The sequence below is a fragment of the Brachionichthys hirsutus genome, unplaced genomic scaffold, assembly GCF_040956055.1.
Source record: "Brachionichthys hirsutus isolate HB-005 unplaced genomic scaffold, CSIRO-AGI_Bhir_v1 contig_849, whole genome shotgun sequence".
Taxonomy (NCBI): Eukaryota; Metazoa; Chordata; class Actinopteri; order Lophiiformes; family Brachionichthyidae; genus Brachionichthys; species Brachionichthys hirsutus.
Genome location: NW_027180685.1, coordinates 1 through 24,720, shown reverse-complemented (window position 1 = coordinate 24,720; position 24,720 = coordinate 1). Strand labels below are relative to the sequence as shown.

The 24,720-nt window shown below is 43.3% G+C and overlaps 3 protein-coding genes across 3 annotated transcripts; 2 read left to right on the top strand and 1 right to left on the bottom strand.

Moving 5' to 3' along the window:
* Nucleotides 1-1,824: 1,824 nt before the first annotated feature.
* Nucleotides 1,825-2,928, top strand: LOC137916422 (parvalbumin-7-like). Its single transcript, XM_068759448.1, has 4 exons — nucleotides 1,825-1,894; nucleotides 2,099-2,231; nucleotides 2,344-2,453; nucleotides 2,903-2,928. Exons 1-4 carry the CDS (start codon nucleotides 1,834-1,836, stop codon nucleotides 2,926-2,928), a joined length of 330 nt encoding a protein of 109 aa, XP_068615549.1. The 5' UTR covers nucleotides 1,825-1,833.
* A 1,576-nt stretch (nucleotides 2,929-4,504) lies between these two features.
* LOC137916421 (BAR/IMD domain-containing adapter protein 2-like 2) lies at nucleotides 4,505-13,856 on the bottom strand. Its single transcript, XM_068759447.1, has 14 exons — nucleotides 13,803-13,856; nucleotides 13,306-13,381; nucleotides 12,328-12,414; nucleotides 11,221-11,282; nucleotides 11,049-11,120; nucleotides 10,701-10,781; nucleotides 10,478-10,609; nucleotides 9,416-9,514; nucleotides 8,492-8,561; nucleotides 7,621-7,828; nucleotides 7,323-7,385; nucleotides 6,371-6,557; nucleotides 5,032-5,072; nucleotides 4,505-4,589 (listed from the first exon to the last, which is right to left on the bottom strand). Exons 1-14 carry the CDS (start codon nucleotides 13,854-13,856, stop codon nucleotides 4,505-4,507), a joined length of 1,317 nt encoding a protein of 438 aa, XP_068615548.1.
* A 1,159-nt stretch (nucleotides 13,857-15,015) lies between these two features.
* Nucleotides 15,016-18,905, top strand: LOC137916420 (neuronal pentraxin receptor-like). Its single transcript, XM_068759446.1, has 5 exons — nucleotides 15,016-15,699; nucleotides 16,374-16,662; nucleotides 17,034-17,275; nucleotides 18,417-18,596; nucleotides 18,675-18,905. The coding sequence occupies exons 1-5, from the start codon at nucleotides 15,043-15,045 to the stop codon at nucleotides 18,903-18,905; spliced, it is 1,599 nt and encodes a 532-aa protein (XP_068615547.1). The 5' UTR covers nucleotides 15,016-15,042.
* The last annotated feature ends 5,815 nt before the right edge of the window (nucleotides 18,906-24,720 follow it).

Sequence of the window (24,720 nt, the reverse complement as noted above, 5' to 3'; positions counted from 1 at the left end):
CGCGTTTCCTGTTTTATTCCGACTCCCCAGAAAAAAAAATACAAGCAGCTCAAGTTGCAATGCGATTTCATTCCTCAGCCTTCCCTCCCTCTGCTCACTCTGCAGAAACAGCTGCATCACATATTCATACTCTATTCATCACACATATACAGTTGTTAAAGATGGACGGGGTGTTGGCATGGCTGCCCACAACTAGACAAACCATCAGGATGGTGCCACTTCCCATGAAGGACACTTGATTTCCTGTGCTGCAGAGGACGGACTTGTTGACCTCAGGAAGGAACGCTGCCATTAGGATCCTGCAGAAGCTGCTTGTGTTTTCACCAGATGGAGACATCTGAGAACTCTCTCCATCAGCATTCTGCTTCAGTGATGACAATGTTGATTTGAAATGAACAGCTGTACCTCAGAGACAGACCGTTAAAGCTGCAGAAATCGTTACATTAAAGAGGAAGAGCAAGCAAGGGCATCTCCTGCAGCTGAATTATTTTATCTCACGTGCTCACCGGTGATGACGGCAACTCAACAATACGTGCGGTGGGTGCCTCGCATCCGCAGTGCAGCGCAGCAGATAACCTTGATGCTCTCACTGAAAGTCAGATTGAGCTTTATAAAGGGGAAAGGGCTTCAAGAACGTTAAAGTCAGCACTGTGTGTATAGAATTATGTGACGCTTTCAGAACTCAGAAAAAATGGGAAGCGTGAAGAAGGAAAAACGAAAATCAAATGAATGAAACTTGACACCCAGACAAACGCATAGCGTTTAACAGCTGCATGTTTCCCTCAGGGGGTTGGCAAGGATCAATAACAGAGAGCAAATGGAAAACAGCCTTACAACACTGAAAACGAAACGAAACGGCATTTCAGAAGAAAGATGATTCCAGAGAGAGAGACAGCAATCAGCACGGCTGCGAATGGTCTTCGTACGTTCTTCGAAATAAATCATGGGTGTGCTTGATACGACTCTCGCCGGCCGCCCAGACTGAGCCATCGCACTAAATCAATCTTATCCTCCTCATTTCACTGTGAGTTGTTACTTTCCCCCCGCAGACATCTTTGTGGTAAAGGTCACAGAAGGAGGTTGATAAGAGCATGAACCAGGGGCCACACACACACACACATTGGGCGCTGGTGTCGTGTATTGATCCGCGTGCGCCGCAGAAGCAGATAACATTGTACCATTAAGAGAAAGTCATGCATCAGTGTAGCTGGGTGGGAGAATGAACCGCTTCCAGCACAGACACTACATTTACCCTTCGGTGGATCACATCACAGGTGATGGACTTTAGTAACTATGGACAAGCAGTACTTACCATCCTTCTGTGGTACCGTCATTCATTTTAAATGAGCAGTGACTCGTCGTCAACACTGTAAGTACACATTTTCATTTTTGTCTCTCTGCCGACACAGAATTCCTGATGCCATAGGAATAACTTTTTACATTTTACATGCAGCCAAATAAAACCACTCCAATAAAGTTCTCTGAAGATCGACCGCAGCCAGAAACATAAGTCATTTGTGTCGGATCCACGCTGCTTGTCCGTCCCTCACGTCCTGCTCTCTGTTAGCCTTGACCCGACAACTTAACCTTTCTTCTCCTCCATCACTTCTCATTTGCCTTCCTCCCCTTGTCACCCCGTCTCCGCCTTACTAATCCACTCCGTCACTCCAGAGTCCTCAGCTACATTTGCCTCTGACAGTGTCTGTCTCCAGTGTAACGTGAGAACGTGCCCAGATTCTCTCAGCGCTCTCTATAGCGACCTTGTTCTTAACCTTGAACCCCCCCTCTGTCGTCCTCTTTCTCCTCTCCCTCCCTTTTCTACAAACAGCTAAAATGGCAATGAACAGCATCCTCAACGCTGATGACATCAAGAAAGCTCTCGACACATTTGCAGGTAAAGTGGACTCTGGGCAGACAATCAGATCCAGATTTGCTTTGCTCCAGGGAGGTTTAATTGATTCAAAACAATATCCCACTGACTGTATGGATTTACAAGCCAAGTTTCTTTTGTACAGTAAATGTTCAGATAAGCAGGAGGCAGCAGCGTCCGGGTTTAGAAGTGTGTTTTACACGCTTGTCGTTGGCGATGTCTGTGCAGTTGCTGACTCCCTCGACTTCAAGAAGTTCTTCGCCATGGTTGGCCTGAAGAACAAGTCTCCCGATGATGTGAGGAAGGTCTTCACAGTGCTGGATGCCGACAACAGCGGCTTCATAGAGGAGGAGGAGCTGAAGTGAGCCAAACGCAAACACGTGCACACAAACACATGAAGACAATCAAGGTGCACAGGAAACGTCGGTGATTTTGCGCCACGGCTTTTATTTTCCGTCCCTGTTTTGCGCCAGATTCGTCCTGAAGGGTTTCGCCAAAGACGGCAGGGAGCTGACAGACAAAGAAACCACAGCATTTTTAAAAGCGGCCGACAAGGACGGAGACGGCAAGATCGGGATCGATGGTAAGTATCGGCTTCTATTAGTGGGGAAAGTCACAAGGTCACGCAACGCAGACAGCATGAATGTGGAGAGACAGACACACAAACACACACAGTCTGTTGTGGGTCTCGTAAAGATAGTTAATGCATAGCGCTAAAGGCGTGGAAGGAGCCCTCCGTCGTTTCTCTCCATCGCTTTGCCTGTCTTTGTGCATGACGCTGAGCAGTACCTCCAGAAATCATTGGGGGCAGTGTAGACATAATTGAAACACGACACATTAAGAAGAAAAAGACCGCCTTGTCCTTGTGTTGGCTGAGAACAAAAAGCCAACTAACGAGAGATGAGTTTGAGAAAGATTTTTACAGCCCTTATCTGCACAGTCAGCAAATGCATGAATGCTGAAGATACGGTCGAGCGTCTTTAAATGCATGCCGTAACTCCTCCTGAAAACTTCTGCTTGTCTCCCTCTCAGAGTTTACTTGGCTGGTGAAAGAATAAAAGTTCATTCGGTGTGACCGACTAGCACTCCAAAATCATCTCCTGACCACGGCTACACGCTGACTCCTGCACCCCACCCTGACCCCCCCGGCCCAGCAGAGTGCAGCCGATTCACACAACACACACCCCCTCCCACACTGCTGTCTTTATCTAGCACAATGCTGCATAGTAGGAAGTAATGATCCCCTCACATGCATCTCCTCAGACATCCCCCACCCCCTATATATATATATATATATTCATCTTATTTATTTTAACATTTTTATACAAGCTGTTCTTGTTTCTGTTCATGGATAGATAAAAGATGCCTGCTAGAATAAACCATTTTAAAGGCATAAAAAAAGATTAGCGTCAAGAGAAAGATCCTCATTTCATCTGTGCTTCGGACTTTACAATCTTTCTTATCCCTTTATTTTTCTAGCCAACTCTTCCTCTCTCTTTGCTCTTCCTTTCTCTCTTTTCCTCTTGTTCTCTCTTCTCTCTGTCAATCTGACTTCTTGCACATTTCCCTTCCTGCCTTCTCTCCCTCCATCTGTCAATTTATTATCCTTTCTCCTCCGATAAGGAGCTATTGTAAAACTCAACAAACGGAGACAGGGATCCAAGCTGTGAAAGAATTAAAATAAAGTGAAAGAGAAAAACAAAGCCTGTGCGACTCTCTGTCTCTCCGGGTGATTCCTCCTCCTGTCGCGACTCTTTTTTTCTGTCTCCGGCTCCTTTTCTCATTCCACTATCATTTTTACTTCCATTTAGGAGAGCAAGTGAAGCACTTCTTGACAGCAACCTAATTATATAAACAGTTAAAATGAGCTGTCAGTGCCACTTGTTAATATTTATTAGCACTGATCGTGCAGGGACAGAACAAACTGCATAATGGCAAACTTTGAGGAGCGTCTCTCTGCCAGTGTTTTATGTTTGTTTTATGTAGTCCATTCAAGTCAAGAATGCAACTCCACTGAAAGACAAAAAACATTCATTCATTCAGAATTGGATTCACGCTGAGGTTCGATTTGGGTTTAGCATCGCCACTGGAGGAGCCAAAAAAGCAACGTCGAAATCCTGTTTGTCTTCAGCAGGCCATTTCATTGCCTGACTGTGCGGTGATCCTTTAAAAGACGAGGGATCTCGACGGATTCCAACAGGCCGCTGAGGTCATCAGAAAGAACACAAACAGTAGCTGCAGAGGTTTGTGGGAGAAGCAGGTCGACGTCTTCAGCCTGCGGCCGATCAAAAGCCGATCATGTCAGTTTGATCAGCAAAATATTTAAAATTAGGAGTTTCAATAAACATCCCAGGTAACAATTGTCTGACATACTTTTATTATGAGTGAATTTAAGACATCATCACGTTCCTCCATCCATCAGCTAGGATTTAAGATTTCAATCTGATGACAGCTGTATGATCATCTTTCCACTAACTGACAATCAAACCTGATAAAATATAAAAAGCAGGCCCGTCAACCGGGTGGGGGGGGGGGGGGGCAACAACAGAGGTTTTAAAATATTAATTGAAAGTTTCATCCTCTTCCTCCAGAATGACGCTCCTCTCCAGGTCCTCGTTTCACCATGCTGCTATTTCATATATCAGAAATGATATATGGGCCAGATTTATCATTGGTGGCCGTTGGCTTCAGTTTAATTGTGGCGAATGGGTTGGTGCCCCTTCAAAATGAAATAAAAGAGTGAAGAGGAAAAGGAAATGAATGTGAAAACAGCAAAGAAAAATGAACCCTAGAACATGCTAACGGCCTAAATAGCATTGTTGAGCCAAACAGTAAAGGCCGTGTCAAGAGGAACGAGCGCCGCCTTTCAAACTGCACAAGCATCACCCAACAAACTGCTCACCTGAAATAATAATAATGAGGGCGGGGCTGATAGTCACAGCTCCCAAATGACCATAACTGAAATGGTTGCGGTACTAAAACGCACTACAAACTATAATGGAAGGAAAGCGATTTAGATCACTGCCCTCATATAGTGTTTTCGGTCTTAATGGTTTCACGATGTGCTTGAGAAAATATCATTACTTTCTGCTGAAGGGAACATGAGTCGCCCCCATAACCTGCGTTCAAAGTAGAGCCGGCGTTGCATTGGTTTTTTTTACCTCGGGAAGAGTTCTGGTTGTGATCCATGTGGTTTTGATCTCTGGAAGAAAAAAAGATGATGCATGTACCTGTGAGTGGCGTTCAAACCAAACCAAATATAGAAACGTGCAGCACCAACATCTTCCCCGCTCACAAAAGTGCTACGCAACACAAACAGCAAAACCGCATCCTCATAACAGAGATGGACAGCAGGCCATGCAGAGATGCATTAACAATGCATCGCATTGAAAATAAAAACACATGCATTATGAATAATAAATCGCCTCTTTCCATTTGCGTCGTTGGCTTGAGAATGAGTTTCATCGCCGAACGCAGCACGACCTTCCATCATCAATATGTGTCGCACTTAAATGAACAAATTCACAAGCAGGAGCAACTTCGTCAACTGAAATGTGAGAGAATTGCTTATTGGATAGGAAATGTGTGACTGATGTCTGGTGACGGCTGCAGGGTGAGGAACACATCTAGATGGAGCTAACATAACACCTGTTCTAATCAACTGATTAGAAGAACTAAAAAAGCGCCTAACTGTCGGTGCTATTCAAAGCACTTTGTGTGCTTCAATAGCACCACAAAGAAAAGGTTTTAAGGGGGGTTATCACACTACAGAAGGCTAAAAGGCTATGTCGACCCATTTAGTCCATTTAAATGGGTCTTGTCTTTAAAACAAGGCCACACTGAATGACACAACCTCCTTGCCCACACACCATCAGCAGCTGGAGCTTCCTCCCTGCATCCACCAGAAAGAGGGCTGTGGTGCCATTGAGAACAGCACCTTGCCACAGTGCCCCTGCTGGACAGACTGGGAAATACATAAAAGAAGTACATTCTGCTGGGTATCTCATCAGAGCAGCCCCATATGATTTCTCCATCCTTACAAAGGCGTGCATTATACACAACTTGTGGACAGTCTTCTCAGCACTGCTTTGGTTATCAAGAAGCTGATCCACAGAGTATTTTAGTCAAGAGGTTATTTAGATACGGGCGTGTAAGGACTAAATGAACCCCGGTGCGGTTCAGGAACACATTCTTCAACTCACTTTGACTTGATTCTAGACAACATCTTTCAAAACACCAACAAAATTAATTTGGGCTTCGGAATGATTTAAAAATTACAGCGATTACATGTCAGAAGTAGAAAACAATTAAAAACACAGACTCGTGCAAAACTATGGCTAAAATCTTAAATTAACCTCAAAGAAATTTATATTTCAGTGTCGATAGACATGTAGTCACAATTAAAAAGAAATAAAAAGACAGTAAATCTTTTAAGAGAGCGATAATTGATTGATTTGTACTGCACTTATCAAAGTCACTCAGGCTGATGAATAGACCCACCTTTTTTTGTGAATTATACTCGGGCCCTGTGTAAACACTCCTTGTGATTGGTTGGCCTTGAGTGTGTTTATCTGAAAATACAGGTGGAGGCGGAGGTGCAGGGGGTGGATTCACGCTTCCGCTTCTACTTCGTGATTGGTCGAGCAGGTCACTCCCGCTGCTGCTGCTTTGGAGAGATTGACTGTGGAAATGCAATAAAATTCAGTCGTGTTATTTGTTTAAGAAGAAGGGTAAGATTGAATATCATTGCTATGCGTCACTTTGGATATAAGCCTTCACTAAAATAATGTACTGTAATGTATATGATATTATAATGGGGTGTGTTTTTGTCTTTTTAATCCCCACCCCCACTTGAAATCTTTAATGGTATGGTTTTCAAAAAAATCTAAGCATGTCTCCACAGTGACGGATAAATGTTTGTTTAAAATTGGTTTTTCTCAAGGCTATGGGTCACCTAAATATGTTTAAATAGTTCAAGTCATTATTCCATGCTGTTAACACAATAATGACGGGGGGGCTACAGAATGCATTAAGTGTCAGAAATAAGGTGAACATTATCCAGAAATGTGCAAATAAATATTTTTTCTCTTCAAATGGCATGAAGTTCTTTGGACTGCGGAAGAGGAGGTGGACAAATATGAGGCAGACAACAAACCTCCTCAAACATCTTGTGATGCATCACCATTAGTTTCCCTTAGTTAACGAATAAAAATTAGCAATGGTTCTCTTTGAAATTGATGTCTGGGTCAAGGTGATACAAACTTATTTAGGAAGGTTCACGATCAGTGATTTGATTATACAAGAAATAGTTCAACTAATAAAGTGTTATTAAGCAATTAATCGACTTGTGGCTGGACTGATTTACGGTGTACTAAAAATAAGTCTCTGTAATATATGGCATTTCTGGGCCTGCATTCAGGATGACATGCTTGAGTGAATTTTATTGGATGTTTACCGAGAGCCGGTTGGAGGATCATCCACTGCTTCCACGTAGGAGGCTGGAAACCATCCCCGTCTGAAAGAGAGAGAGCCGGAGAGAAAAGAGGACTGGCTATTCCTAAAAGCGAAACAAACAGTTGCCTCTATGAGAAAAAGAAGCTGTTTCCTGAAAATAAAACATGAAAAATGAACTAACACGAGATCTACTGAGTGGCTAATGCAGAAGAACAGGAAGCTGAAACGGTAGATTTAGTATCGATAGATACACACAGTGTTGCATCCATCACACACACACAGGGTGCATCGCTCACTGTGAGGTGCTCTCACTGCATCCATACAGCCAGCCGTTCCTGGGCTGTTGCACCACCACAGTGATCATCTCCCCCCTGGAGAAGGGCAGTAAGGTGGGTTTGGCGCTGCCAGGCTGATATGCCTCGCGTGCCCTCATGGTTCTGCTACCGTCGCCGCCTCCAACTGACCCTGATGCTGAGTGAGGAACACTTCCCACAGGAGAGGGGGCTGGAAGACGGCGAGAGCAAACATGTTTTTTTTAAGGCACCAAGTTGGCTGATAAAGCCTCTTAAATGACAAAGACAGATCCCCCATGGTGAAATGATTCATTAAAATAATTATGCCTGTGATTTATTTCTTTATTACTTATGGAGCTGGTAATCATAACTCAAAGGGCTAGCAGACTGCTAAATATCTTGCGCTGTGCATAATTACTTTTTGTTGGCTGGCAGGGTTGCAGTTCACTGAAATATTTATTATTTAATATTCCATTACATTGTTGCTTTGTCTATGTTAATCAAGTGAAACGGTCAGACTTTATTCATTGAAAAACAGAAATAATTTAGGGATAAAAGTGCATAAAGTGAACAATTATGAGGCAGGAGAGAGAGAAATAAAAGGCTTGAAGAATGATGAAGAGGGTGTTGAAGTGAAGGCAAAATGAGCTCAGATTTGCAGGCGGAGGCATAAATGATTTAGAGGCAACAAACATTAGAGCGGATTTTTATTATAGAAGCACAAGGCAGCCGAGTCAAATCACAAAGTTTTATGACAGTGTGGAACTTTGAAAGTTTATGTTTTATATTCTTTGTCTGTGGTGAAATATAGTTTAAGTTAAGGCTCATCTCTGGTTGTGAAATAAAGCCCTGGTCTTAGTACCGAACCACTCACCCCTGGACGGGATGCTGCCGAGGCTCAGCTCCTCTCTGGACCTTCTGGCATCCTCTTCCCACATTCCTGTCTGCAAAGGGTGAGTATAAATCAAACCACCGCATCTCTGTTATTCCTGACCGTTATTACACTGGGATGTACAGTAGATCTGTGCGTTTCTTTGAGGATGAGACAGAATCTACACTGTCGATTCTACAGGGTTTATCGCAGGGGCATCTATTTTGAACATCATTACAGCCTTCATGCAAAAAACAAAACAAGCGGGAGGGAAACAGACCTCATGGTTTCATTAAGGAATTACGTTTTCAGGTGATTTTTTTCTGCAGAGATATAATCTCAATGCTCCTTATTATCTACAGGTATAATCCTCCTGACAGAGTGCATTTTGCTTCTTACATAAAGTGTGCTTCCTTGTTTTCTGGCTCAGATTAAAGCACATTTTGACCAGCAGAGGGCGATCTAGTAACAAAAATACCAATATAACAATATTGTTTGAGTTTTGGAAGATTCAAATGCAATCCATCTCATCTCTGCTTGAATCATCCAGTAAACACAGCTGATCTCTGTGAAGTCCTCTTGACTCACAGAGCTGTCCACAGACGGGGGCCGCTTGGGCCCCACTCCTCTGGTGGCGTTCACCTCGTTTGCCCAGGCATCAGCTCGCTGCTGGAGAGGAGCCCCTATCTGCCGAACAAACATACACACAAATAAAGAAATTAAAACCATCCCATAAACTGTTAACATGCTTCTGTTACAGCGAAACAGTTAGAGTAAATAGTTATCCTTTGATGAGTTTAGAACATGATTGATTTATTTTTTTTACTTATTATCTTATAAATTTTCATTTTCAAATGCAATCCATCTCATCTCTGCTTGAATCATCCAGTAAACACAGCTGATCTCTGTGAAGTCCTCTTGACTCACGGAGCTGTCCACAGACGGGGGCCGCTTGGGCCCCACTCCTCTGGTGGCGTTCACCTCGTTTGCCCAGGCATCAGCTCGCTGCTGGAGAGGAGCCCCTATCTGCCGAACAAACATACACACAAATAAAGAAATTAAAACCATCCCATAAACTGTTAACATGCTTGTGTTACAGCGAAACAGTTAAAGTAAATAGTTATCCTTTGATGAGTTTAGAACATGATTGATTTATTTTTTTTACTTATTATCTTATAAATTTTCATTTTCAAATGCAATCCATCTCATCTCTGCTTGAATCATCCAGCAAACACAGCTGATCCCTGTGAAGTCCTCTTGACTCACGGAGCTGTCCACAAACGGGGGCCGCTTGGGCCCCACTCCTCTGGTGGCGTTCACCTCGTTTGCCCAGGCATCAGCTCGCTGCTGGAGAGGAGCCCCTATCTGCCGAACAAACGTACACACAAATAAAGAAATTAAAACCATCCCATAAACTGTTAACATGCTTGTGTTACAGCGAAACAGTTAAAGTAAATAGTTATCCTTTGATGAGTTTAGAACATGATTGATTTATTTTTTACTTATTATCTTATACATTTCCATTTTCAATTTAACCCATGAGTTGCTTTATGTTTAATAGTTTTATATTTTCCTCTCTCTTAACTGTTAGGTGTGAAAAGGCCTTCAACGATGACTCATTTTATTCAAACAAAGCTGTCTGTGTCCATCTGTCAAACGTGTGTCATCATGCGGTTTACTGTACAATAAAAAGGCAGCAGGAAGTCCAGAGTTCAAACAGATAAGCCGTTAATGGGGAAGCAGAATCTGCACCACTGAAGCCACTGCTCTGACACTGGCATGAAGGGAGGGAATGCCCCCCCCCCCACAGGGTCTGATTAGATCTCATATGATCATTAAACAGTGTGAATTATTATCGCTCAGCCCAGCCACCTCTTAGTTGTCCCGTTGACATTCAGCACAATGAATTGCATTAAAATCTGACATTGAGGCGCAGCAGAAAACAGAAAATCTGGAATTGACAGATGCTTCTGGAGGTGAGCTGCGCACCTTATTCATGAGGTGAGCGATGGATTGTATCAGGCCACAGTGCTTCTCAGCCAGGAAGCGGTGTCTCCTCTCCTCCTCCTTCAGAGCCTCACTGTGGCTCTTCCTCAGGAACTGTACGTACTCGCTGCAATCCTGAGGACACACATATTTGAAAGTGTGTGTGTGTCTGTATATGTGTGGTTTTGAATTTCCCCACAGGGTGGAGAATGACTAAAACACCAACCTGGTTGGCTCCTCTGCCCAGCTGTCTCCCCAGAGCTGCAGCATGGTGGTGTGCCTCCACCTCGTAGTGCTTCCTACTATCCTGCAGGACAGGCATTCCTACATTGTTCTTAATCCATTCATTCGAGTGTTTTTTCCCCATCACAATGAAATATTTGTACTTCTTTATTCAGATAAGTGAGCTGTATTTCATATAATGAGATCACTAACCTGACAACTATTACTGAGATAATAAAGCTGTGAATAATTTTACTTTCTATTCCTCACTATAAACATGACGTCGTGGCTTATCATTCCATCAGTTCCTTATTGACCTTGCATTCGTGCACAGGATTCGCTCCTCACTTACTGATATGTAATTTTTGTCCAGTCTAATGTTGTTATCCATTTCCTGAATAACCTCCAAACTGAACCAGCGGTACTAGAAAGAGATAAAATGAACTCATTATGAGCACATGACAAAATAAGTAGGTTTTCCACAATGGATCAATAATGCTGAACGTTGTGATCAGTGTTCTTACAATAGCTTCCAGCTCCATGGTGACCATCCTTTGGTTCTCAGACACCTGCATCAGGACGTCTCCTTAAAGGCAGCAGCATTATGTGTTAAACTCATTTAAGACAGTCAAAACCAAAATTGTTAATCTATTAAACCTGCTGATAATGAGACTCTTTGGTTTATTTGTTGTATCGATTTAATAAAGGTCGCCGTCTCCTCATTATGCCATACAGATCGGTGCAGTGATTCGCTTTGCTTCTATCGCATCTGCTCTACGTCTTTAATCAATACCCCAACCTTTCCATCGACACTAATCATAAGACGTTGTGCGAAATGTGTTTTTGGTTTTCATTGAAAAATACAACAACAAGACCTAATTTAAAGTTGTAGCGTGCCCACAGATACAGATGATGATGATGATGATGATGATGGAGAAATGTGGTCCAAATGATCGAAGGACACTGAAGGAAATGTCAGCCAGAAGGTTTGCGGTTCCGCGTCTACATTGTGTTTAGCTCTGAAGCCTTTCTGTAGTGTAAGCTAACATGACACTCTGAAGCTATTAGACTTGTTTTGCTTCACTCGTTACTGTCCTTGAGTTCCTCAGAGGAACACTAATGATCCAGTTTAGACAATATCGCCAACTCCAGGCACTAAAGGGAAAACGACTCCCGTTTAGAATGGCCGGGTTAAGTGAGCGGAGCGCGGCCCTCTGCCTGTCATCGTCTATTATTCATGTTGTCAGCTGGCATCCGATGCCCACTCTGCCAACACGCTTGTCTTGATCTCAGATAAAAGAGGCTCAAACACACACCTGTGTGGCAATCTGACTCTCTGCCACATTAGTGACTTGAGTTGATCCAAAATAGACAGATCGGCTCAGTCTGAGCTGCAGGTTTTAAGTCTTTTAGTCTTTTTGGGATGAGGATGTTTATATATTCTACATTGCACGTGATGTTGCTGAGGGTCAACGTTTGGTCTTCCTGCACGGGGAGAGCTCTGTTTGATTGGCCCTCAAAGACAAATCACTCACATCCAGGATTCCACATGGAGAAATATCCTCTTTGTAAAAGTCAGCAATCATGAGATTGCACAAGCCATCTGTGCACGGGTGGATGTCGACACGTACCTAGAGACTGTGAGGACATGCTGTGGAAAGCCTTCGTTCCAATCTTTGAAAGTGCGCTGAAGTAAGCCTCACTTGTAGCAGCGAGAGCTGAAACACAGACACAGCAGTCGTAGGAAATGCAGATTAATTTGACATGATTCATTCTCCCAAAAAAACCTGGTGCCTGGTATCTACTACTACTTTTTAGTGCCACTTCTGTTGTGGTTCCACATGAGCTGAGCAGGTAATAAAAGGTCACATAAAAGATTACAGATCAATGATTGCCCTGCGAAGCGCAAATCAATGGCAAATAAAAGTTTGGTGAGGCATCCATCCACCCTGAGGAAGTAATATCCAATCAATCACGTACAAGGATGGAGAAAGAGTAAGATTACACAATAAAAGGTCCTTTCCTCGCTGCCTGTTGGACAAATTTTTCCAGATAAGGCACTGCAGCAACTTCTTAAAATAAAACAAAACCAACTAAAAATGTATTTACAGGCCATGAAGTTATGGTTGTACGCAGGGCCCTTTTGTGAGGAAGCTATAGTCTGAGTAATGGTGGATGTATTGCCATGGTGGAGGGGGCTTACAGCCTCATGCACACATCAGAATCGGTGCGACTTGATGAAATTGCATTAGTTCTCTCATTTATCAGAAACAAAAACAGCTGTGCAATGCGATATAAAATGTAAAAGGTCTGTCAATCAACATGCCAAAGTTTAATCCCCGCACTGAAAAGTCTCTTTGCATATCAACAGTCAAATTTAAAATAAATTCAGATCCATAAGCCAAAACCACTTTCAATCAACCCAACCCCCCCCCCCCCCCCCGTAAATGGAAATCAAATTATAGTAGTGTGGTCCTGTTTGTCTGAACTCAGTATTCCGTGAGCTGTCATTACAGTTTGTTTAATTTGTAGCGCTCATAAAAGCAGCCGTGTGATCCGTCATCCACAAACGCCCTAAACGTGAGAAAGTGTTTTTCTTCCTTCCTTACCTTGGAAGGCGTTGAGGTAGCTCTGACCCAGTGAAACCAGTCTCTGTAGGCTTGGATTGAAATCATCCACCAAGCTCTGTTTGGAAAAAAACACACACACACACACACACACACACACACACACACATAGGGACATACCATTTACACACTTTCTGCAGAGTTTTGACAAGGCTGAGAAACTTTAAGACCCAGCTAAAGGAGAATCAATAAAATCCCATTTGAATTTAATCTGTATTTATGAGCATTACCCCCCCCCCCCCCCCCCCCCATGCAAAAACAAAACCAAATACTCAAATCCCTGGTGGGTGTGATCAAGCAAAGGAAATTATCTTTATTCACATCATCATATCATCATGTTTGCTCTGCAGAAATCCCATTAGAAAGTTTCCTTGTCGTCCACCACAGGACCGACCACTGTCAAGATGTCTTCCTGCCGTGGTTCTAACTGCACCTGTCTGTCTCACAGGTAGGTTAGCTGTCTGATGTCAGCCACTTACCGAGTAAATTCCCAAGGTGGAACGATGCAGCTGATCGCCATTCATCCCCGCCATGTTTATATCCGGAACAGTGCAGAGAGTTTTAGCTTTAAATCGGGTTTTATATCATGCAGCAAATGCACCAACGCCCCTGTGAGACTCTCAAGTGTGTTGAATCCAACGTGGCGCCTCAGAGAGGTGCAGCTCGGTGTGTAATCGACACTGCTGTGGCCTGAGAGAGACAGGAGTAAATAATTAAACGTGGCTCGGCCATAAAACACACGGACATATGCTATAAACCCCCGACGGTCTGTGTGTGTTTGCCGCTTTAACTTGTGTGAAAATGCACACCACACACTAATTTATACACACAACAAGTATTGCCCTCACGCAGGTAAGAGTTTTCTCACACCTGGCTCTGCCAGAGTCTCGTTTCACTCTGCCAGTCGTGAAAAGTCAGAAATCTATTTTGTAATTGTGTGTGTGTGTGTGTGTGTGCGCGTGTGCGTGTGTGTGTGCATGTTTGTGTCGATATGGAAATGAACACACATTTCACTGGCAAGGCTGCTTTAATGAAACTCCCTAATAACGCTCGCTCCCGCTCACTAGGGCTATCATTCTGCCATCCTGTTCCATCAGGTACCTTGAGGGTGACTTATGACCAGGGGGAGAGGGGAAGCGATTTGTATATTTTTATGCAAGGAAATGTCCTGTTTGAGGCTGCGTCTTCGACGAGAGCTTGCAAACTAGGACAATGAAATCTTTGAGGCTGCCTCTATGATGATGATGATGCTGCTGTATCTTCTGTCAGAATTAAAATAAAGCAGACATTACATCTTCAAGGCTACAGGAGGAAGAAAGAGCGTGCGCCCTATCAGAAGAGCAGATCTGTCCCCCTCCGCCCCCCTGATTCTGCTTTAGTATTAATAAGCTGGCTTTTGCCTGAATACCCAGGGCATGCGCGCTGAGCAGGGGGAGGACGTGTTCCACCGACTGCTCTGCCTCTGATATTTTTTGCCTCCATGATCACTCAATTATGGCGCGGAACTCTCCTTTCTTATAAGCGCCTGTTTTAGTGCAGAAGGATACAAGTGAAGAGGTGTTTTTTTTAGCCCTGCGTGCCGAAAACACATTTTATAATTTTGGCTGCTTTGAGTTGATTGAAGAATATTGCCTATTAGATTTTTTTTATTTTTTTTTGTCGCAATCGTTCGCCTCCGCCGCCAACCTGAAGTTCATTGTGATCATACTGGCCGCCGGGATGGTGGCCTTCATCGGAGCGGTCATCTGCATCATCGCAGCGGTCCACACGGGATCCGCCAGGGCTGCCGCGGCACAGCGGCAACCGGCAGCCGACAATCACTCGCTGTATACGGACGAGTCGCCGCAGAGGGGGTCGGTGGCCCGGGTCGGAGCGTTGGGCGCTCTCCATGGTACTGAAACACCCGATTCCGAAGCGCCGACGTTGAACATCGGGCTCGGCGGACCGGACGGGGTCACTGGGCTCACCGGGCACGATCCGACTGTGAGTCGACTCATCTGCACGCCGATCCCAGCGGGGGACTGCAGCGGGAGGAACTTTCAGCAACAAGCGGACGAGCCGTCGCTGAATGCGGGGGGAGACTGGGGCTACCTCCGCACCGCCGCGGAGGAGCTCCGGCAGACAGTCCTGCAGCAGAAGGACCAGATATTAACGGACCGGCGGACCATCAGAGGACTGACGGGGAAGCTGTCCGAGTGCGAGAGAGGCTTGGACGGCGGGGCGAGCAGCGCGGCAGAGAAGACGCACACGGAGCGCATAATGGTGCGGGACGGTCCGGCTTCCACGTGTGACAATGTCCATTTGCTCACTGTCAGGGCCGTGAATGAACTGGAGCGAGCTATCAATCAGCTCAAAGACCGCATAGAGAAGCTGGAGGTAAGAGGATGAGGAAAGAGAGTCAGCTTTATCTGACCAGAATCAGATGATGTATAACCTCATTTCTGGCTGAAGATGTTCCATCCATAATTTATGAGCTCCATAAAAGGCTAGGCATGCCTCTCCCCAGTGTTGTACTCCTCGCGTACATGTTCTTGTCAGTATGGGCAATTTTCTGTGAGGATTATCTTTTTTTTAATATATATATATATATATCATTGAGATTGAGATCATTTGAGCTGAAATGATTTTAAGGGTCTCAGGGTGAGATCTATAGTTAATTAAAACTATACTGTAGCTAATCTATTTTTCCACCCGCTCTCTCTTTCTGTTATCATCCAAGTCATATCACTGTGCACAGCAGATACCTGCATGGCCTACTTCAGTACCAGATCCTATTGTTCTGTCCTGCTCTATTGAGGCGCATTCATCTGGGACCACTCATTTGGGGACTGCAATTTTAGATTGTTCCGATATTTAATTACATCACCAGTAATGCAGTATCTCAATTACATTAATTAGTGATTGTGTCTAAAAGCTTCTCCTTAAATGCAGCTGAGCAAATGTTGAGAAATACTGCTTAACCTGTGATTTACATTTTAATTAAGTAGCAAACACAAAATTTTACCTGAACTGTGCTTAACAGTGACTTCCTGTTGTAAAATCCTCTGCAGTCAGACATTGGCCCGTTTGCTCACAACCAGACGGGCAGTAACACCTCAGGAGTGGAAGGCGAAGGCGAAGGTGGCATGCCCGGCAGCCCAGAAGGTTTGGGAGATCACGGTTCCAGAGCTGGGGCTGACGGGCCCTGGAAGATTGAAGACTTGGAGGGGAAGCTTGAGAGGAAGGTGGAGCTGATGGATAAAGAGAGAAAAGCCCTACGGCTGGAAACAGAAAAACACAGACATGAAGTCGACCGGGGCATCAATAAACTACACCACCGAATGTCAGGACTGGAGGAGGGTAGGTACCAATAGAGAGTCGGGACGGAAAGTGGGAATTAAAGTGTGTATTTCTGTAGAATTGTAATTGATTGTATCAGTCAACGTACATAACAGCTGCATGAAGACTCAATTCACCAATTCCGAGATGTTTGCATAGATGTTTCATTTCTGTATGAAGTAAATCAGGCGATTGACTTCCTTTATGATGAATGCATTCTATTGAACTTAAGTAAGAGGAGAAACGATCAGGTCGCCTGTGAAACCCGTGAGCTGATGGTCTGACGTGACGAGAAAGTACAGATCTATTTGATCCAGCTGCCAGATGGCTGCAGACGACTGAATTAATTTCTCTTTGCCGTCACCACTTCTTTGATTTCCACCATTTCCCAGGTATCTCAGGGCATCCCTTTCCAGATGGCTTCCGACTGTCCTTCCCAACTCGAACAAACTACATGCACGCCATTGTGAAGCAAGCCGTCCCAACGCTGCGGGAGTTCACGGTCTGCCTGTGGCTGCGACCTGCCGAGGGAGGGATTGGGACGCCGCTGTCTTACGCTGTCCGTTCACAACCCAATGAGCTGGTGCTGTTGCAGGGCCTGCACACCCCCCCTGAGCTGCTCATCAATGACAAGGTACGCCACATCGGTTATGCTCGTATTATAAGCCTGAACTGAGCACTGCTTGGGCGCCATTACTCTACCGATCAATGTAATGGTTTCTGTTTGAAATTATTGATTATATTCTGCACGTTATGAAGTCGATGCAGACCTTTCATTAAATAAGCATGCTGCGCAAAGCCGTAAAGAGTCTGACATGCTTGATATCAAGTTATATGATGAAAAAAAACCTTATATACATACATATATATATGTATAAATTGTGTATAGATACATACATTTGCATTTTCTCTAATTATTAAATGGCAAATGTGTGATGAATTTAATACAGTGTTTGGAATACACCGGTTACCACAAAAAAATCCACAGAAAACTAGTTTCTATAACAGATGCTTTTATCCTGGTGCCTTGATTAGTATACATCCTATAATTTGACATACGAAGGTGGCATCAAAGTCCGTTTCAAGACGTTTATATTAATGATACCACAGAGGACGTTATTAATTACCAGACAAATTTGCTGATGAATTTATGTTATCATAAAATCATTTGCAGCTTTTCTTTTTGTAATAAAAAAACAAAAACGGCAATGGTAGGAGAAAGAGGTTGCATCTCTGGTCATGATTGTGGCTAGAAAGTGCAAACAAAATTTGACTGCAGCCAGTGTACATATAATAAATAATTCATTATCGTCAGCATAATACCCCAGAAGAGTTTTAGTACTGCTCACCCTCTTTTTCATGTTCTACCACTTAAACTGTAAACACAGACCATCAGATTCGTGAGCAGGAGAAACCGGACGCCATATTACCATAGAAATAAGAACGCATCAAATGAAAGAGGCCATTTAGCAGACACCCTAAATAGCCCTTCGTATGCTTAAATCACAAATCGTATACCTCCTTGGCAGCAGTGCAGGGCGGTGTAGTGCACGGCAGAAGTTATAATTCAATGAAGTCATTATGATAATACGTGCCTGGAGGAAAAGTTCTGTGTCCTTGGAGGCAGCAAAATATCTTTGGGACTGAGGAAATATCATTCTCACGCTTTTGTAGCCTGATGCAAACAACAGATGCATTGCCTTATATTCCATATCCCAGAAAAATGCATCAGAACACAAACATACGATCTACCCCTGTTGCCAACGTGTTCCTAGGTGGCACAGTTGCCTCTAAACCTCTCCAGAGGAAGCTGGCAGCACATCTGTGTGAGCTGGACCCAGAAGGAAGGAGCCTGGCAGGCCTACCAGGGTGGCAAACTGAGAGGCGAGGGCCTCAGACTCGCAGCCGGACATCACATCAGACCCGGGGGAGTGCTCGTACTGGGCCAGGAGCAGGTGAGCACATTTTTTGAAAGTAAAAAGCATTTAATCCTCAGTCGCCGGCGGTTTTGAGCTTTGTTCTATGACCTCTAGGATTCCATGGTGGGAGGGTTTGACTCAACCCAGGCCCTGGTCGGAGAGATGTCCCAGGTGGGTCTTTGGGACAGGGTCCTGTCCTCTAGTCAGGTGGCCAGCTTGGCCCGCTGTGGGAGAGTGTCCCAGGGCAGCGTGACCATCTGGAACGAGAACGGCGTAGAAGCTTACGGTGGAGCAACCAAGGAGCCCGGAGAGCCTTGTAGTAAACACAACAGGAGCTCTCAATAACCAACATGGATGCTTTGAGGAAAGGGGAAGAGGAAGAAGACCAGAAGAGGGATACCAACATGACAATGGGATTCCTACACTACAACACTACACTGGCTTGAATTAATTAACTAACAAACCAAATAACAATCGTCCTCAAGCTCTGTTAGCAATGACCCAGTGATGGTTTGCTGATCAAAACTTGACCTATCTGACACATTATAGATAGATAACCATTAATGGAATGGTTAGACATGTCGGTGAATATGCATGTAGACGATGGGCGTTAAAGCCTAACTTTACTACTCTCTTATGTGGCCAATAAATGTGCACCTATTAGCAGAGCTGGCTAACTTGGAAAAGGCTAGCCGGGCTCTGTCCAGGTTTTGCCAGCACCTCTGCCATCAATGAAATTAGAGCGGCCACACTCAATCTCTGTCAGAGGCCCAAGAGATTCATGCAAAACCCTTTTTCATATACAATAAGCCAAAATGTTCATTGAGGATTCGGTGACATTTGTTGCCTTTGATAAAGCCAGGCTTGTCTTTTACCCATCCCCAGGTAGCTAAGATAGCTTGCTGCATAACTGTAGTTTAATAACAGGACTGATACCAATTTTCTGATTAAACCAGCAAAAAACTCTAGATCTCAAAATGTTGGAATTAAGATGATTGGGGAAGAAACATGTCATTAAACAGTTCAGGAGCCACCGCTGTCGTCCACGAACTGTCAACCTCCAGCACGGCTTCGAGAAGTCACGTCAAGCCAGTCGAAATCTCCGCACCAGAGTGCCGGCAATTCAGTTGATTCAGAGTTGTGACGGCTTTAGAATATGAGTCAACACAAGGTAATGAAAACTGCTGGAGAGAGTGATGGGAATGTTAAGTAGTAGAGGGCAGCAAGGCGTAGAGAGGGATGATGAAAGGGAAAGAAAAATAGCAGAAGAGGTGAAAAGATGATGCTTTGTTGACGCACGATGTCTTCAATGTGTTGCCATGGCACAGTGTTTCATTCAGTGTTTCATGCATGTGTGAGCTACTGAACAGAGCTAAATCAAGGACTGGCCGCCGCCAGCAGAATGTTTTTTTGTGCATTTTACACATGTAGCTCAAGCCCATTTGTCTCATCTCTGCCAATGATGTGATCTAAACAGAAACATGTCATCCAGTTCATGTTCTTTACATTCATCTTCATGATAGTCTTTGAACAGACATAACAATTTACTATTCCATTTATGGTAATATTACCATTTCCTTCCTCTAGATTTTTATTCAATGCAGCCATTCAATAAAAAAAAGTAAAAAGGAATCCAAATCATTCAGCCACCAGCATCTCCGCGTTCCATGCATCTTTTGTAAATTGGCATCCTGCCACATCATTTGATGATTGTTTTCAACTGTTACTTCAAATTTGATATAAAACACAGATTGTTTATTTCTAAATCTCTAAGACGCTGGCTCTCCCTATAGCATAAAACTAATCCATAGTGGAAAGTGCTTATCAGGGCTCTTTTACCTCTGTATAAAATATATTTAAATGAAATACTGCATACTGATGGTGAAACTCTCACTGTGACTTATTTTGAACAGATTAAGCCTCTGTGTTTCTCTAACTTTCCTGATTGTACAAAGTTTAATTAAACATTTGAAAGCACATGACTTTTGTGCTTTGCTGCCAAACTGATGCTCAGTCATGTCAAAATCAAAATCACCTTGCTCTGCCTCATAGTGTCTTTGTTGATGCCGCGTAGACTGCAGTGTTATTATTGCTATTAGGCCTGGTAACTGCTCAGCTTATGTCAGAGTTGTTGTTTTATTAATGGTGATGCAACTGTTTTCTTGTTGTGTGAAGACTTTTTAACTTTCTTTTTGACACTTTATGGGTCAGAATCTTGCCTGTTTTCCTGTTTGTGATTGTATAGGCTGAATACTGAACGTTCTTGTCTTGTATGGTGTGGTATTGCTCTGTATATGTACCGTGTACAAACCTGAAATCTTTATTAAAGTCCTACTTTTCAGATGTAAAGCGTACAATTCTGTTTTCGGTATTTAACACCATAATCAACTTCGGACACAAGAGTTGTGAACGAAGACTAGAAACGATCCTGTCGGCTGCTTTATTGTCAGAGGACATGCACAAAAACACAGTTGTAAATTAAATACAACAAAATCATCCTGTGAAAAAAACCTCAGACACAAAGAGGCTTCTGCAGACTGCCGGAGAAAAATACTTGAGAAAATAATGGTTCTATTTATGTTGCAGGTATACTGAGAGAAAATGGGTTCAGGACCTCACATTCGGCGCTAATCTAAAATGTATGGAACATTATAGGAAAACACAAGCACACAGTAGATGGAGCAGTCAGTCTGTGTGTATATTTATGTTTAAACATTCTGAATATATGCTGTTTGATTCAAATTAAACTGTCCACAGAGTCCACATATCCATGTCTGACTTGATGGGTTGATTGATGGTTTAGAAACTTGAATTTAGGCTTTCTAACTTTCTTTCTGACAGCGTAGATCGGCACGTTCTCCAGTTCAGCAGTGCGTTAGTTGCGTTGCTGGTAGCTGTTGCACTCGGATCACTGAGCCGTTTCAAACACAAGTACAAAAGCACATAAGCCTCATATATTATTTACAGTCAACACATCATGATTTTTTACCCTGCGGGTTTCACTGACTTTTATGCGCTCTTAAGAAGTGAGTAACGTATTGTTCATTGCTACGACTGAGCTGACACTGGTTTTCTCAGTTACTGGTCAGACGCTCTACTAAAAGCTACCGAGTCAGCGACGATGTGATGCAGCACAGGCTGTTCTCTGATTTAATGTTAACGACCGTATCATGCAGTGAATGCTGCTCGGATGGTCAAGCTTTTAACGGATCCAGACAAGCATCCTGCTATTTCTTTTCCTTGCTAACTGGCTGCAGAAGACTTTAAAGTAACAGATAAGGAAGTGCTGTCAATCTAATCTAATTCAAGAAAGAAAAATGAGAGATATTTGCATTACTACTATTATTCTATTTCTTTATTCTATTTCTGTTCCTTTAAATTTCTGTCATCTCATATACAAATTTTCATGAGAATAATTGTCACAGAAAAAATTGCGGATCTATTTTGGATTGCTTTCCATTTGTGTTTATGTTAGAGCAGACATTCGATTGTCATTCCACCTCCGCTCTCCCCACCTCTTTGTCATGCCCCTCTTGCCATCTTGTCACTCCTCCACTCCTGCTCTGGTGGCATATCTATTTCACACCCTGCATTCCCCATGTCATGTCTTCCTGTCGACTATGACGGTGATCTTTACTCAATCTGTACTTTCTCTTTTCCCCCCCGTTTGTCAACAATTTCATGAGCCACGACACCCGCAAAGTGCCTACGGACAAAAATAGATTTGCCTTCATCGTTTAAAGGATGCTGTCATGAAAAAGTGTTATTCTTGTAGATATTTTGGAGAAGAATAAAAGGAGCAAGGATACAATATATTTATTAACATAGACATAGTTGTATATAAACGCAATATATTTTCTATCCTCTGCTTCAAGACAGAAATCATGCAGCAACAGTCTGTCATCATGATTCTCTTCATACTAACACAATATGGAGTTTGTACCACAACAATGCTGCACATCAGTGACTGATAAAGCATAAAACTGTTTAGTGGATAAGCCACAAACAAAAACCGTTTGTTCACACTGTCCTCTCTTCCAGTAATGGACTTACAATTTGAATTTACAGCTCATCCTAGATGGTGACTGTAAACTGGCTTGTGTCACACAACGCAGATCCAAACCGAGTTCAAGTCTTGCTAATCTCGTTGCCTTGTTGGGTGGAGAAACCAGATAGACGAGAACATTAGCCCATGCTTTACACACTTACTTACACATTACTGGGGCTGCATCACAGCTTTAAAGAACATGTCAAGATGTCATAAACCCGCATTACATTCTCTAATCTGATATGGTTTGGTAATTTTAATTTTGCAGAATATTATGATGCATTTCGGTGCACTCAAAGGATTATTGGCTGTGCATGTCGTGATGGATGATAAAAGCATCTGCTATTCCAGTAAACGAGAGCACACCAGTATCATGTTTGTGCAGCTACTTGCTGACCCGTGTTATGCAATATGCAGCAGGTTGGACTATTTTTTGCAACATGCCTGTACATGCAAACAGAAGAGATGTGGGAGGAAACAAAAATTCACTGTCTGATTCTCTCACACATTCTTTTAAATAGCTTCTCAGAATGTTCAACTTTGTTCAGTGTCAATCAGAGCTGTACTGTATATTTGAAGAGCATTGTCTTTAAAAACATCCACATATTCAGGAAGTATGTTGAATATATGCAGGTAGGGCTGCAGATTATTATTATTTTATTTACAGCTCTAGTAAATTATTATTAGACAGCCTCAGTTGAAAATAAATAAGGTGTTTGAAGGTGTATTTAATCTAACAAAGTGCTTTTCCTGTCGAGAATGCAACTGGAAAACCCTTTGTGTGACATTTACTTCACGCTGCAAGTGCCTGGTTTGCAGCACAATCAATAAATCCAATAAAACACATTTTACCAGAAGACGACATTTAATGCTGTGGTTCGCAGCCCTCCCTGGCTTAAAGGTGCTGTTAGGTGTAGTCAGAAATGGTGCTCCTCTACTGAGCATCATCAGCAGGCCGTTGTAAACTAGCTGGTCTGAAGTCCTCGTTTGTTACCCGGTGAAATGTCGGTTTGTCTTTTCAACATTTGAAATATCTTTGCGCCATTTTCACTTAGTTATGGGATTTACATATCTCGCCATTGCACTCTTTACCCTGCATCACAGCGGTTGTGTATTCATATTACACAGAAGCATTTTGACATGGGGGTTTTGATGACGAGTACTTTCTATCAATATCCTTAAATCTACCTACCTATCACTTTCCCCTTTGAACCAGAGTAGGTAATCCACCTACTCAGCCTCCACATGGCAGTCGGCCAAAATCGTTACTCTCTCGACACACACACGCACACACACACACACGCACACACACACAACTGGTCCAAAATTCCCACAGAGGCTCCATCTGGAAAGGATCTCGCTTGGCTCTTCCTCTATCTTTGGCATCCATTTTTTGTAACTCACATCACTCCCTCCCTGGTTTAACGCAACATTCCCTCCAGCACAGATGGCCTTGTGTCACACCATTATTATGACCTGAATACATTTAAAGTCTCAATGTGTCCGTGTTTTGTTTTATTTGAGGAAAATACTTTATTTCCCATGGTTATTTGCTTGGTTATTTTTGCCGATTCTCCTCTACTTAAAGGAATCCTCACCTATGCACATTTAACAGGGTGATCAGTGGAATGTGTCTCAAATTCAAAGCCAGCTTATTTCATTTTAACTGAAGAAGCAGCGGAGGAAATCGCTGACTGGTTCCGACAAAGATGCAGAATCTTTACGTCATATAAGCAGAACAGATGGGACATGATCCCTCGTGGATTCTGGACGGCGGGGATGGTGAGGAGACAGCTGGATGACATCACACTAGATTAGAACCTACAAGAGAATCAAGTTTGTGACGATGTCATCCCATCCAATACTGATCGTGTGTATTTTGTCTAACTGCATAATAAATCATAATGTCATAGAGTGTTTCTTGCCGGTAATTGCATTTGTTTTCTACATACTCTCTTCAGAAGACATTGATCTTCCTGAACAGGCAATTCCACACTCTCATAATCCCTTCCCTCCGGATCTCCCGCCCTCTCCTCCTCACGTCTCTGCAGCCTCCTCTTTCTCAACCTGTTGTTTTTCATTTCCGTTGAAATCGGGTGAGCAGATGCATAA

What these genes read in the sequence shown, in the direction of transcription:
- LOC137916422 (XM_068759448.1), top strand. Translation starts at nt 1,834, where the DNA reads ATGGCAATGAACAGCATCCTCAACGCTGATGACATCAAGAAAGCTCTC. An exon ending in AGCTCTCGACACATTTGCAG is followed by an intron (nt 1,895 to 2,098) that starts GTAAAGTGGACT and finishes ATGTCTGTGCAG; the next exon opens with TTGCTGACTCCCTCGACTTC. An exon ending in ATAGAGGAGGAGGAGCTGAA is followed by an intron (nt 2,232 to 2,343) that starts GTGAGCCAAACG and finishes GTTTTGCGCCAG; the next exon opens with ATTCGTCCTGAAGGGTTTCG.
- LOC137916421 (XM_068759447.1), bottom strand. Translation starts at nt 13,856, where the DNA reads ATGGCGGGGATGAATGGCGATCAGCTGCATCGTTCCACCTTGGGAATT. An exon ending in CCATGGAGCTGGAAGCTATT is followed by an intron (nt 11,121 to 11,220) that starts GTAAGAACACTG and finishes ATCTCTTTCTAG; the next exon opens with TACCGCTGGTTCAGTTTGGA. An exon ending in CGGCAGCATCCCGTCCAGGG is followed by an intron (nt 7,829 to 8,491) that starts GTGAGTGGTTCG and finishes GCCGTCTTCCAG; the next exon opens with CCCCCTCTCCTGTGGGAAGT.
- LOC137916420 (XM_068759446.1), top strand. Translation starts at nt 15,043, where the DNA reads ATGGTGGCCTTCATCGGAGCGGTCATCTGCATCATCGCAGCGGTCCAC. An exon ending in AATGTCAGGACTGGAGGAGG is followed by an intron (nt 16,663 to 17,033) that starts GTAGGTACCAAT and finishes ACCATTTCCCAG; the next exon opens with GTATCTCAGGGCATCCCTTT. An exon ending in AGCTGCTCATCAATGACAAG is followed by an intron (nt 17,276 to 18,416) that starts GTACGCCACATC and finishes ACGTGTTCCTAG; the next exon opens with GTGGCACAGTTGCCTCTAAA.